Consider the following 13,033-nt stretch of genomic DNA (forward strand, 5'->3'; position numbering starts at 1 on the left):
AAGCCATCCGCATTGCTATGTTGCTTGGTACCCTTGAATAATGTCATAAGAGTGGGCCCCAAGGAATAACACAAGCGGTTGGTGGTCTGTCATGAGAGTAAACCTTTGTCCGTAGAGGCCCCTGAAGCACCCCTTCAATTTTCTCTTGTGATTTGTGTAAGCCGTGCTTGTCAATGACACACAGTATGAGATTTCACTCTTAAAAAACTCATTGTAGATATAACATTGTGGATATCTTGAAGGACTTGATCCATCACTCTTTGCCAGATCACTGGAGTCGATGCAACACTGAAGACTAGCCTGTTGTACTGAAAGAGTCCATTGTGATTATTGATTGTGAGGAACTTCCTGCTTGACACCTCAACCTCCATTTATATGTAGGCCTGTGCTAAGTCGATATTTGAGAACTTCAATGATGCAAAGATATCTTCTATTCATGGAAGTGGGTACTGCACAGTACGCAGAACAGGATAGATGTTTGACAGGATTCCAGATGACACCGAGCTCTGAAGTGCATGCAGCGCATACGGCACTGGACGGGCTTTATGAAATCTTGGCATTGCCTGTTGATCTAATTCAATTCTTGCCTTCATCCCTTTTAGCATACCAATACCCTCAGCAAACACCTCATTGTCATTGGGTAGCTGCAACAGTCTCTGTGCAACATTGTGTGGGCTGCACTTTCCTGCTGGTGACACATTTAGAGCTTTAATGGTGTGTTAGTCCATTTGGCTCTTCCTCAACCATTCACGTTCGAGAAGTGGTGGCCCTCCATTTTTCAAAACATACAGCTTCAACTGCTGTGTTTTCTCTGTCCCTTTAACTTCAATTTGCCTTTTGGAGACACCTTTTTGCCTGTGTAGTTCTTCAGTATCACTGAGGTCTTTAATAACAGTAGCTTAGAGAACAGCTGTTTGTAGTCAGCTACTGAAATGATGGATAAAGCTGATCCTGTGTCTAGCTCCATGTTTAATTTTACCCCAGACAAATCTGGGATGATCCAAATTATTTTTCTGTCTTGCTCTGTTATGCTGTGTACTTCTAAGCAAGCCAGTCCACTTGTGTCAGACTCTGTTTCTGATCCACTTTCACATTCGGTGACATTGTGCACATGTTTAGCCTGGTGCTTCGACTTTTTATCCCAGTGTGATTTCTCTCTTTGTGTGTGCTTGCTTTTGGACTTTTGTCTGCACACTCTTTCTGTGTGCCCTGGTCTGTTACACCTTCTATAGTTTTTGTCCTTAAACCAGCAGTAATTGGTATCATGTGAGGTTTTGCCACTGTAACACTTGTCTTTTACCACCATTCATTGACATTTCATGCATACCAATGTCTACACCCTTTTTCCATTGCTCCAAAGCTTCACTGGCTGCTGTCTCCATCCACATCACAATAGCCAATGCTTTTTTTAGTGTAAGATCTTTTTCTGACAGTAGCCTCTTCTGTGTGCTTTGACAATGCATGCCACATACCAGACTGTCATGCAACGCATCAGAAGTCCTGCTCCAAATTCACTGAACTGAGTAAGTTTGTGCAATTCAGCTATATATTCCGAGATACTTCCATCTTTAGACTGATTCCTGTTGTGAAAACAAAATGGGCTCAGGTGATTCTTTAATGTGTCCACGATGTTTGGCTTCATGGGAGCTAATAAGTTTTGTAGCACCCATTAGGCTGAGAGGGGGACTTTCTTATCCCATAGATGCCATGTTCATGTTACATTCACTTCATTTCCACTTTAGCATTAACAGTTAGTTCAGCTTGCTAGTTGTGCATCTGTCATTTCTCTCAACTGTCAGTGCAGGTGGTGACTTTTGTCCACGTCTCGGTCCATACTCATTGCCAATTTGTTGTGTTTGTGACAACTACATAATGAAATTAAAGGAGGACCCGGAGTTTCAGTATAACACACTGCTCTCTTTCCTGTCAGCACAGAGAAAAGATGTATCAACCATGTATCACAGAGGCAATCTAACAGATACGCTACAGAACACAGGGGGATATAACTGCGCTAAGAAGAATAGGTCCATACACTAAACCTTCCCTCATCAGACACTCACTATTTATACCAGTCCATTTCCATGGTTCTTTGCCAGATTGTTAAGTTGCCATGTGCTTCATGTCTTGCTTTCTAGCCTCTGTATTCTGTTCGCCTGTTATACCCGAGGCCTGTTACCTGTCTGTTTTGGATCTTGCCTGTCAATTAGATTTTAGATTTTTGTCTGCTCCTTGTCAGATCTGTTTGCCTGTTTGGACTTCCTTCTCTTGTTCTGACCCTTGCCTGCCTCATCATCCCATAAGCCTTTGTTCTTCCATTTTGTGCAATAAATAATTAAACTGCATCTAGCTCTGCCTCAGACGTCTGCATTTGGGTCCTTCCCTTGTATCCCTGTCGCACTTCTGCACCTGCCATGACATAAAGAACACCACACCATTATAAACACTGGATTTCCGTGTTATTGCTGACAACCATAATCTACTATATGCACACAAACGGCTCATAAGTGCACCAAGTTCAACCAAATGTCATTTACGACAGAACAGTTTTACTTCCCACATCCTAACAATGGCTAGTACCCCACTGCTAAGAGGACCTAATGATGCAAAGCTTTTTCCACTATCCCTGATTAAGCAGCTGATCTACCCCCAACAATACAGGCAGAACAACTGAAAGAACATACAGAGTGGGTTGACCCCTCTAACCGATCAACCGATCATAAACCTGTGAGCAGAGAAACACTACATATATCAACCAATGTATTCAATTATTATAAAAACCCTACTGACAAATTGACACTCGACTGAAAATAATGATGATTTAACACACAAAACAATAATAATGTTGAGGAACAGGGCCTAGTGAGAAGGGAGAGGAGCAGCCTTTTTACATCCCCCCTTCTTCTTTTCCTGTATATGTTCTCGATCAGTATGGTGATTGGCTTTTATTTGTGCCTGCCCTGCATGTTTTAAACACAGCACTTTTTCTCCTCTCCTCTCCCTCAGAAGACTTTTTTTTCTGACTTTGCAAAAGTGCTGAGGTAGCTTCCCTATCGCTCAGGGCAGAAGTTTTGAAGAATTGCTTCGCTGTGACAAGGCCTGTCGTGACCGTGACCTGCCAATCATTTAGATCTTCGGGATTGACAAATTGATCCCAACAGCCTCATTCCGGCCTCTAATTACATTTTAAGTCAAACAAGCACCATTGTCTCAATGTTCCTTCATCTGACATCTCTTCCCCTTCATCTGAATTTTGCTTTAATTCCCCAGTTGCTTCTCTCATCATTGCATGCTCCTACACCTTATCCACACTCCAGCATCAAAGTCATTAAATCTTTTCTGTCCCCTCTCCACCCCCGCATGTGCTCTCTTTTCTTCTTCAGCTCTAACCTCACTGCAGGTCTGCTGCACTGTGATACATACTAAAGACCAACTTCAGCAGCTTCAGCACCTCATGTGTGACCGCTACCAATCAGAGTTTGCTGTCATACAATGTGTGCTTTGCTGACTGTTGGACTTGGCATCTGTGGGATTGGGGGTTTTTTTTTGGGAGTGTGGATGAATGTGTGTATTAGTCCTGGTCTTTCAGCAGTACAAAACAGTAGCAATCTTGTATTAATAGAATGGGCAAGGGAATATGGCTTTTTGATAACGCCCTGTAAAGTGTAGGCTAAAGTGACAATTACTTTATTCTATATTACACTGAAAATATGTTTGTAGTGTATACATTTTAAAGGTGAAGAAACACTATTGTCAGAGGTATTTTTTTTAATCAAAGATTTTGCTCAACTTTTGCAGTTTAAAGGCACCACCCTGTGGACGTTTTGACCACTAAGTGTGCTAGAGAGCAACATTTTTACAACAGGATCCCTGTATTGTTTGTATCTTGTGTTCCACCTCTGCATGCATCGGCATGCACATTTAAACCCCCAGTGCGGTTACACTTTAAGTCATGTAAATCATGTCATAGGCAAGGGCCAACAAACGACTACTTTTTTCACAACCAATGATTACAAGAGAAACAGCAATGAAAAAATAAAAAAGTATAATCACGACTTGTATCATCATAATTCAAGGAATTAGATCCAATAAAAAGGAAAAGGTTTCAAAGAGATGTGCCATTATATTATTTTCACGCCCTTTATATGTGAGTCAGCTGGCTCAGATGGGAGAGGACTCTTAATGCACATGCTTGAGACCAAAAGTCCTAAATAACTTGTTTTTGTGGTAGCCAGTTCACCATGACACGCAAGGGTGTGGTAGGTTACATATTTCTGCGTAGGGCGGTAATGCATATCACTGCCCTAATAAAAGGAGAGAAGAAGAAGATTGCAAGCAGAAGTCAACAATGTTTCAAAAAAGTCTTATGCGGCAGGATAGGCATTCAGGATATTTGTGAGAAAAACACTGAACATAAACAAAATTGCTTCACTCACTTGGAGGTGAAAAAAGGCATCAATCTTTAATGTGCAGCTTGTGATGCTGTGACAGGCAGCCTGTTGCATTGTTCTCAGGGGGGAGGGGATCAGGTCAGCATAGGACCGCCACCTGAATGACTGGGGCTGCGGGCCTCGTGCAGCTATTGTCATAGTCTCATTCCATCATTAACAAAGAGAACATAGTGATGCTAAAACAGGCTGTAGCACCATTGTGCAGACTCCATTTACCCTGCCAGACAAAGGCACACAGCACTTTAACATGCTGACCGCCTATTGTGTCAGGTCTGGTATGAAACACCATAACAGCAGCTATAAAGATAATCTACAATTATCAGTCAGTTTCTGTGACTTTAAGGGATTAAATGTATTGGAGATGTTTTATGTACCAAAGTATGCATTTACAAAATGTGTTTCACAGATTTATGCACATTGCTAGCAGTTGAAAGTGTAAAACGGAGTGATTTGTCACAAATCGGTGAGTTTTCATGACACAAAATTTACGCAGCCATGATGCTGTTGCTATCTAAAAGTAAGAGTTCAGGTCTGTGCCAGCTCCCAGGGGAGGCAGGAGGGAGGGTGCCCACAGCCACAGCCACATTTCCCAGAGAGCCCAGATATTTTTACAAGCCTCCTAATGAGAGCTGTAAGAGAGCAAGAGCCTTGTAACTGAGCGGCTTGTGAAAGTACAGAGGCGCCACTCTGCCTTCAAATTTGATCAAGGTACCGAAATTAAAAGCGAGAGCGGAGAGAAGCGTGTGAGTGCATGTGAATCTCAGAACAGTCAGTAAAAATGGAGGATTTTAAAACAAGGACTATTTGCAAGAGAGACAGGATGAGGGATGAGTTGAGAGAATTAAGGGGTTCAACCTTTAGTTTGGCCTTTGTGCAGCCAACCGCTGTCGTTTCAGGATGATTATGGATTGTGTCCACAAGTCCTCCAGTCCTCAACCCACTATAATTCACTTTTCAGGGTGTGTGTGTGTGTGTGTGTGTGTGTGTGTGTGTGCTTCTCTGAGTAACCCCTCGACATTCCTCGTGTTGCACTGCGATAAAGGGAGGCCACAGCTGTGTGCATGTGGATGCCCAAGAGACAAAGATACTCAAATATGTGCACACAACTGTTAAGATCAGGACTCATTTGGATCTGCAGAGCGCATTCAAGCTGCAGCATGTCCAAGTGCATGTCACAGCCACTGCTTTAATGGGCTATACATGTATTAATGACCTCTAGAACACCTTCCTACATGTGCGGTATGTTTCTAATTGACAGGATGAGCCATATGGTTGGGATGGGAGAACCTCATGGGGTTAAATCAGGTTAAAAACAAGTACACACAGGAATTACTCAGAAGACACCGTGACCTTATGCCATATGTTATTGTGTGTCCGCAGGTTCCTCTTATTATGACAATGTGAGGCCGCTGGCATATCCTGATTCTGATGCGGTTCTCATCTGTTTCGACATCAGCCGCCCAGAGACTTTGGACAGTGTCATAAAGAAGGTCAGTGGTTTTTTTTTTTAAATTTCATATCTAACACTGGAGAACTAACCAGAAAAAAATCTTTTTTCTGATCAGCATCTTGTACTGTACTCACTCAGATTTCTGTGCCAGCAGCTTGCATTTTTATGGCTCAACAATAGAGCAAATCAGCACAGAGGCTAGAGCCTTCCATTCCTTTATCTCATCAAAACGTCTACGGATACTTGACCCTCGTTCCTCTGAAGAATGGAAGGTCAGAGTGAAGAATGAGAGACGAGGCTTTGCAGCCGGGTGGGTTAGAGAGGAATATCAGATACGCAAATTAGCCACACTAGCCATATCAAAGAGGAGGTTGCAAAGCCTGTTCACTAATACTGAGCTTGAGTGCTAGAAAGTGCATATCTGTAGGCATTTATAATTTTAAATCTGAATTAAAGGCTAAACAGATGGCGTGACGCTGGAGTTGAGATTGGGGTGGCGACCTGGCTAGGCGGGGTTGTGGTCATGGTCTTGTTTTTACAGCCAGTGGCAGACTGCCACACATACTGTGAAATACCTATTGTATACAGTACCAGTAGAACGAACACACCTTCCCGTTCCCTTGCATGAGAAAGTGAGTCCAAACGTTTGACTGGTACTGTATGCAGAGATATCCATCTTAATGGGTTTGTTTGCGTGCATGTGTGTCATGTAAAACAGGTCTGTGCCTTTTATTGGTCTGTCATCTTGAGGCCATGTGTGCGTGTGTTTGCCTTTGAACTGCGCTTCTTGTGGGCCAAAGACAGTTCCCACGGCTGGCCTGTTGACGTGTTTAGTGGTCTGAAGGGAGCTGCTGAAATGCCCTCGCAGACTTTGTAGATCTAACCCGAGACACCTTTTTTTAACCCACAAATATCTCACAAGCCTCAGTGCACTCAGTTAACAGGGAGAAGCAGAGCTACCGTCAAGCCTTTTGGTTTTCCCATGAATCCCTTGGCAGGGGGTTGCCATGACCCCTGACCCCTAGCTGTCGCCCTGGTAATCTCTGAAACTTAGGGGCACATGGAAAACCTGTTGAACAATCACCATCCCAAATTAGACTCTTGACCTCCAGGGACAAGCAGGTTACCGAGGTTCCTGGATGACAGCTGGGGGAGCAGAGAGGGTTAAACAATCAAAGCTTTTGATTGGATGTTATTGGCAGAATAGGGATGGGCTTGAAAGGTCAAAGGTTGTTTTCAACATGAAGGTTGAATGGACACCCTGACATTCTGCACACGGCATGTGGAATATTTCAGGGTTGTCGGCTGCCGTCGTGTATTTGTGTCGCAGAAAGGAGAAACTGTGTTGTTTCAGCTGAGTTTCAGAAGTGACATTTAATCTCAGGGTGGTTTTAGAAGGAAGACTGCTCAACCTTTTCAGTGCAGAACCTGAAAATAGATTTGTTGATGGTGACTGTGTGAGGAAAGTACATCAGGTACTGCAGAAACCTGAACCAACCTGGCATGAATAAAGTTGTTATGTTTTCACATGGTTCTTTAGCTTGTGTAATGAAAGTTTAATTTCACAGTGAAGCAGTCAACAGTGCATGGGATTATGAAAAAAATATGGCCTTGCCTCTATTAACAGCAGTGTTACTATACAAGGGGGGACCCAAAAATTCCTGGAACTGTTCAAAAATCATTATAAATCTTTCAGTAGTACCTTTCTAATCCTCTTCAAAGTACTCTCCTTGAGATGCGATACACTTGTCCCAGTGCTTCTCCCATTCCTGGAAACATTTCCTGTCATCATCTTTTGTCACTCTGTCCAGAGCCTCCTGCGATTCTTCCTGGATTTCTTCCATGGTGGCGAATCTCCTCCCTTTCAATTACAATTTTAGTTTCACCAAGCTGCAGGCATACGCTACCTAGCAGAAAATATGATAACTACACTCTACTGTCTACATGCTCTCCATGGCTTCAGGGAATTTTTGGGTCCCCCCTCATACATATCAAAAGCGAGTTTTGTGTTATAAGGCTGGAACTAACAAATATAGTGAAAAAAAGCCCACCAATGCTAACCAAGGGACATCTTTAAATTGCTTGTTTTGTCCAAAAGCTAGTTCAAAATCCAAAGATATTCCATTTTTAATTGTATAAAACATAGCAAATCCTTACATTTGACAGGCCACAGAATGTTTGGGCTTTCTGCTTGATAAACAACTTGAACAACTATCAAAAATGTCAATTGATTTTATGTTGGTCAACTAATTTACACATTCTTTGAGTGTATGAAGGACTGAACCGCTTGAACCATCTACTGATTTAATGACAGGAATGCTGGCATCACTATATTCAAAATTGTAAAAGAAACTGTTTACTGTTATAGAAGACTCAAGAAACCAGAAAATATTCACAAATTGAGAAGCTGGAACCAGAGACTTTGGACTTTTTTTCTTAAAAAAATTACTTCAAACCATTAATCGATTATAAAAATACAGTAGTTGGTGATTAATTTAATAGTTGGCTAATTAACTGAATTGTTGCAGCTCTACATTGAAGACTTTTGCATTTTCCCTTTGACTCTTTAATCTAACAAATGTCTTTCCTTAAGAGACCATTAATCTCCCTGAAATCAGGTGTCAGAGAAGCCAAAGGTCATCACTGTACCTCAGTAGCTCATTAGTCAGAACAGGCAGCTCTTCACTGTCCTTTCCAGTATTTGGCATAATCATTTATGTCCCTCTGCCTCTCTTTTGGTTAATGTCTCCACAGTGGCAAGGAGAGACGCAGGAGTTTTGTCCCAACGCCAAAGTGGTGCTGGTCGGCTGTAAGTTGGACATGAGGACAGACGTCAACACCCTGAGGGAACTTTCCAAGCAGCGCCTCATTCCTGTCACCCACGAGCAGGTGAGAACCGGCGCATGATGGATATCTGAGGAGAAAGGGTCGGGATAAATAATGATAGAGGGACTTAGAAGGTGCCCTAGGAAGGAAGGAAGGCAGCTCCGAAAACAACAAGGGATGCGGAAAAGAAATTAGAAAGCAATCCAGCAATAATATGCGATTTTTCCATCTAGGATCAGCAGTGACATTGCCTTTCTGGTGAAGTCCCTCAGGAAGGGAGTGCGAGAGGAGGCTCACACAACACAATCAGCTGCCGCAGAATAAGAGCTGTGTGTGTGAAACCCCTCGGGGACATGTTGCTGGGGTTGGCGTTTTGACCGAAATTTGCTGACAGGCGATGTAAGGTTGCGTATGGCGAGGGCCGACGAAGGGGTACGGGTGGTTGGTGGAGTTTATGTTTAGGGATGTATTTTTTTTTTCCCCCCCTGAAATGAAATATTCATGCAGATATAGGGATTTTCAAAATGCATGATGAATAGAAAAACGGGCATTGACAAATGAGTGAGTCCTTTTATTGCGTGCCGCCGTGACCTCTAAGCCAAGGGGATGGGTGAGAAGTGGGAGGGGATGATAAACTGTTCTGTAAATCTGTGAATTTTAATCAGCTTTCAGCGTGTTCATTTTGTGCTCTCCCGTGTTGGACATTCTGAAAGTGGAGGGGCTTTTTTTTTCACCATCACACAAAAGCCCACAGAACAAAGGAGCCTTTTTCTACCCTGCTGTCTGAGAGTTCGCTGGAGGCTAAAAGCACACAGCCTCAAAAAACAAAAACAAAAAAAAAAATAGCAACAGACAGTTCATGTAAGTAAGATACATTAACAAAAGATGGAGTAGCAAACCACAGAGCCAATGTAAAATAGCCAGAAAACATTTGTGGCCAGGCCTACATTAAGCTATGGTTTTACTCCTTTCCAGTCAGTGTTTTTGTCTGAGGCAGCTACTGTTTGTCCCACTAACATGCCTAGAAAATGTGTATCCCACAGCAGATACCCAAGCTGTGCACAATAAACATTTTGGTGCTCTAATCCAATAGTCTGTGTTGCTATCCTGTTGTTGATCTTAAATTGAATTCCAACACAGCTGAGGAGTCGTCGTCAGCGAAAGTGACCACTGGGTGAACTCCAGACATTTCCGCACTAATCTGCCTGAGATCCGATCGAGCTTTTCCGCTTGTCACGACAATCTCTACCTCGGCCCCCGTCCCGCTACCACCTCCACCCCTGAATCTAAATCTGCCGTTCCACCTAATGAGGACTTCATTGCTTCTTATATGTGGCTCATTGCACAGCCGTGATAAAAATCAAACCACATCCATTGCGGATGAAAAGCTCTCTCTGTGTTGGAGAGCATGAGATTTTGAGGGTCATGGGACATGCAATCCTGTCTCGTCCGTTACAAACTTTTTGCCTGTGTCGATCCTGCGAGAATGTGGGTTTTAAAGTCTGATCATGAAACAAGAGAAGAGACCACACTGTAGTGTAGGGAGGAGAGAGGCCGAGGGATTTGAAATTAAATTTGTCTCTGATTTGATCTCAAGCAAACAATTTACGATCTCAATTAACTGGGTGTATTGTAACATTACTCAGGGGTGAGCTGTAGTGCTGGATGAGTTCTGTTAGAATTTAGTCTCTTCTCTCTGAAAAGCTACATAGACCATGTCAACACTGGCCCAGTGGGCTCTGTGCTGCTGCTCTGTTACCACAGAATGAGGAGTCGGAGCATCTGCATTATTCATACCTCAGATGGAGGAGCTTCATCTGTCTCCAGACATGTTTAGATCATTGACATTCAGTCTACATAGGAGATCAACATGTTTGTCTCAGATTTGCTGCTCTTTTGGGAGCATAAGACTGCCACTGTTTAGATGTAAGGCCTATTAATGCTAGTGTGGAATAAAGAATGGGGTGCATATCATAACATTTTGTGAAGAGCTCACACAGCACTTTAATGTGGAGTAAACTCATGTCTAACATAACCAATAAAAGCATGAGGATACAAGAGAGTCCTATCAGAAAATAAGCAGAATACAAAACCAATGAAAACAGGAGAAAAAGAGAAATGCATTCTGAGGATGTCAAAACTTGCACAAGTTGATATTTTTTGTGACAACGCCGGTAAAATGTTGCAAACAATCTCTAAATGTCTGTCTTTGCCTCTCTTTGTGTCGCAGGGCAGCACAATAGCTCGACAGATGGGGGCGGTGGCCTACGTAGAGTGCACTTCCAAGGTTTCCGAGAACAGTGTTCGGGACGTGTTCCACATCACCACGGTGGCGTCGGTGCGGAGGCCGCACAAGCCGCAGCTAAAACGCAGCAGTTCCCGCAGGGGGCTGAAACGAGTGTCGCAGCTCCCCCTCCCACCGCTGCCGGGCCGGACTGAGCAAATGGACCAGGCCCCGGTCATGAGGAAGGACCGGGCTAAGAGCTGCGTGCTCATGTAGAGACCCATCATAAAACTGTATATATATGTATATACTTAAACACAGAAATATATAACAGAGGAAGTCTATTTATTGTTTTTTTTTTTTGTTATTTGTATTTTTTTCCTCGTATTTTCATTTTTTGCACTGCAGAGGAGTGAGGAAAAAAAGAAACACTGCGCTGTGGAAACAAATGCTTCGGATTTTTTTAATTATTTTTTTTTGCGTGTGTGCATATTTTCCGAGCTGTTTACATATTTGTGTTGTTTTGAAATGATGGCAAATTGGACTAACCCTCTGGACATGAGGAAGCTGTGATAGTGGAAGCGCCGTCAAGTGCTGGTTATTAAAGAGGAATTAATTTCCCGAAACCACTCTCATAAAAGGACGGCAGAAGCGACGGAGAAGAGAGCGAAGAGACTGAGGAGAACCATGTTGAAGTCTGAGGATGAAGCTTGTTTTCAAAGACGGTGTCGCTCAGCGGACATGATGACTTTTGTCAATCTGCACTGTCTGAAGTTCCTTCCAGTCGCCATATTTGAGAGGAAAACCTGTATGTACAGTAATGCTGAAAAGGGATTCTAGTGATTAGGTGAATGATGGCTCAAACCAAACATTAGGAGCTGGAAATGAGTTTTTGTTACTGAAATATTGTGAAGGTGTGTGTGAGCATTACTACCACAAGTGCATTTTTAGAAAAAGAAAAGTCACAACGTACAGTATATGATTTTGTTTTGCTCATTTAACACTATTTTTCTCATCAACTCCAATTGTGTCAGTTTGATTCTCTGAAGTTAATGCTGTTATTGCTATTTTAAAGATGTTTCTTTGTGAAAGATAAAGTGGTAAAATGTTAGGGTTATTTTGTTGTACTTTCACTAAAGTCTACAATAAAGCAACAGCTTGACTGCATAGGGAAAGGATCATTCCTGGCTGGAGTTCCCTTCCTTTTGTCTTATTGTAATGGCATCAGAGATGTAGATTATCTCATTAATACATCCTGTAACCAACTGTCTCATGGAGCAAATGAATTGTTAACAACGCTCCAATCTTTTCTCTACAGCTTGCCATCCTTGTGATTTCCCCTACTAGCCTTCAGAAGCCAAATCAGTAAATCATAACTGTCCATTTCCTCTGTTAATGCCATCTCTGTGCTCTTATGTTGCCATGCAAGTCAAACAGCACTGCAGCCTCAGGAATGAGTCAGTCTTTCAAGGTAATGTGCACTCTGTGCAGACCTCTCAGCTGGCAAAAACAAAATTGAACTGCAATGCAGCAGCACCCGAGCAGTGATGTAGTGTTTTTAAATGACTCCATGCTGTTAACGGATCTTCAAATCTATTCAGTATGACAGATGACATGACATGTGAGCTCTTTCATCCGCACAGAACAATTTTGCCATCCAGTTGATTTTGGGGCTTCAGACCTTTCAAAGTTTTTTTTTTTTTTTTTTTTTTTTAAACAGTCCATTAGTCAGTCTCAATGTAGACAGTTTCTCTTAGGCAGCAGGACTTTCTGTCTAGAGTGTTTTTGCAGTTGGCAAGCTGCTGTATCCTGACAGCATTTAGGCAGAGGTGAGAGTGGACAGGCCCGTCTACTGTAAGTCAAAACACTTTGGCAGCAACTGAAAGCTTTACCTTAATAACTGTCAGGGTTGTCTGATGTTACTTCTCTGCTAGACATAAAGAACATTGACAAGATGAGCACAAATGATGGATGAAATGTCACAGAAACTGGGAGAGAAGGAGAGAGAAACAAGATGAGACAAGAAGCAAGAGGGGAGGTGGCAGAGGTAGTATTCAAGGAATACTCTAGCAAAAATATATTTTA

General features: G+C 42.6%; 1 protein-coding gene across 1 annotated transcript in view; it reads left to right on the forward strand.

The window, feature by feature from the left end:
* rnd2 (Rho family GTPase 2) overlaps positions 1-12,126 on the forward strand; it is a 30,645-nt gene extending 18,519 nt beyond the window's left edge. Inside the window, exons 3-5 of the mRNA XM_067570369.1 lie at positions 5,829-5,938; positions 8,653-8,787; positions 10,955-12,126. Of these exons, the coding sequence (XP_067426470.1) occupies positions 5,829-5,938; positions 8,653-8,787; positions 10,955-11,224 (515 nt within the window). The 3' untranslated portion in view covers positions 11,225-12,126. The remainder of the gene's footprint in view (positions 1-5,828; positions 5,939-8,652; positions 8,788-10,954) is intronic.
* The last annotated feature ends 907 nt before the right edge of the window (positions 12,127-13,033 follow it).

This window comes from Thunnus thynnus, chromosome 17 (assembly GCF_963924715.1).
Source record: "Thunnus thynnus chromosome 17, fThuThy2.1, whole genome shotgun sequence".
Classification (NCBI taxonomy): domain Eukaryota; kingdom Metazoa; phylum Chordata; class Actinopteri; order Scombriformes; family Scombridae; genus Thunnus; species Thunnus thynnus.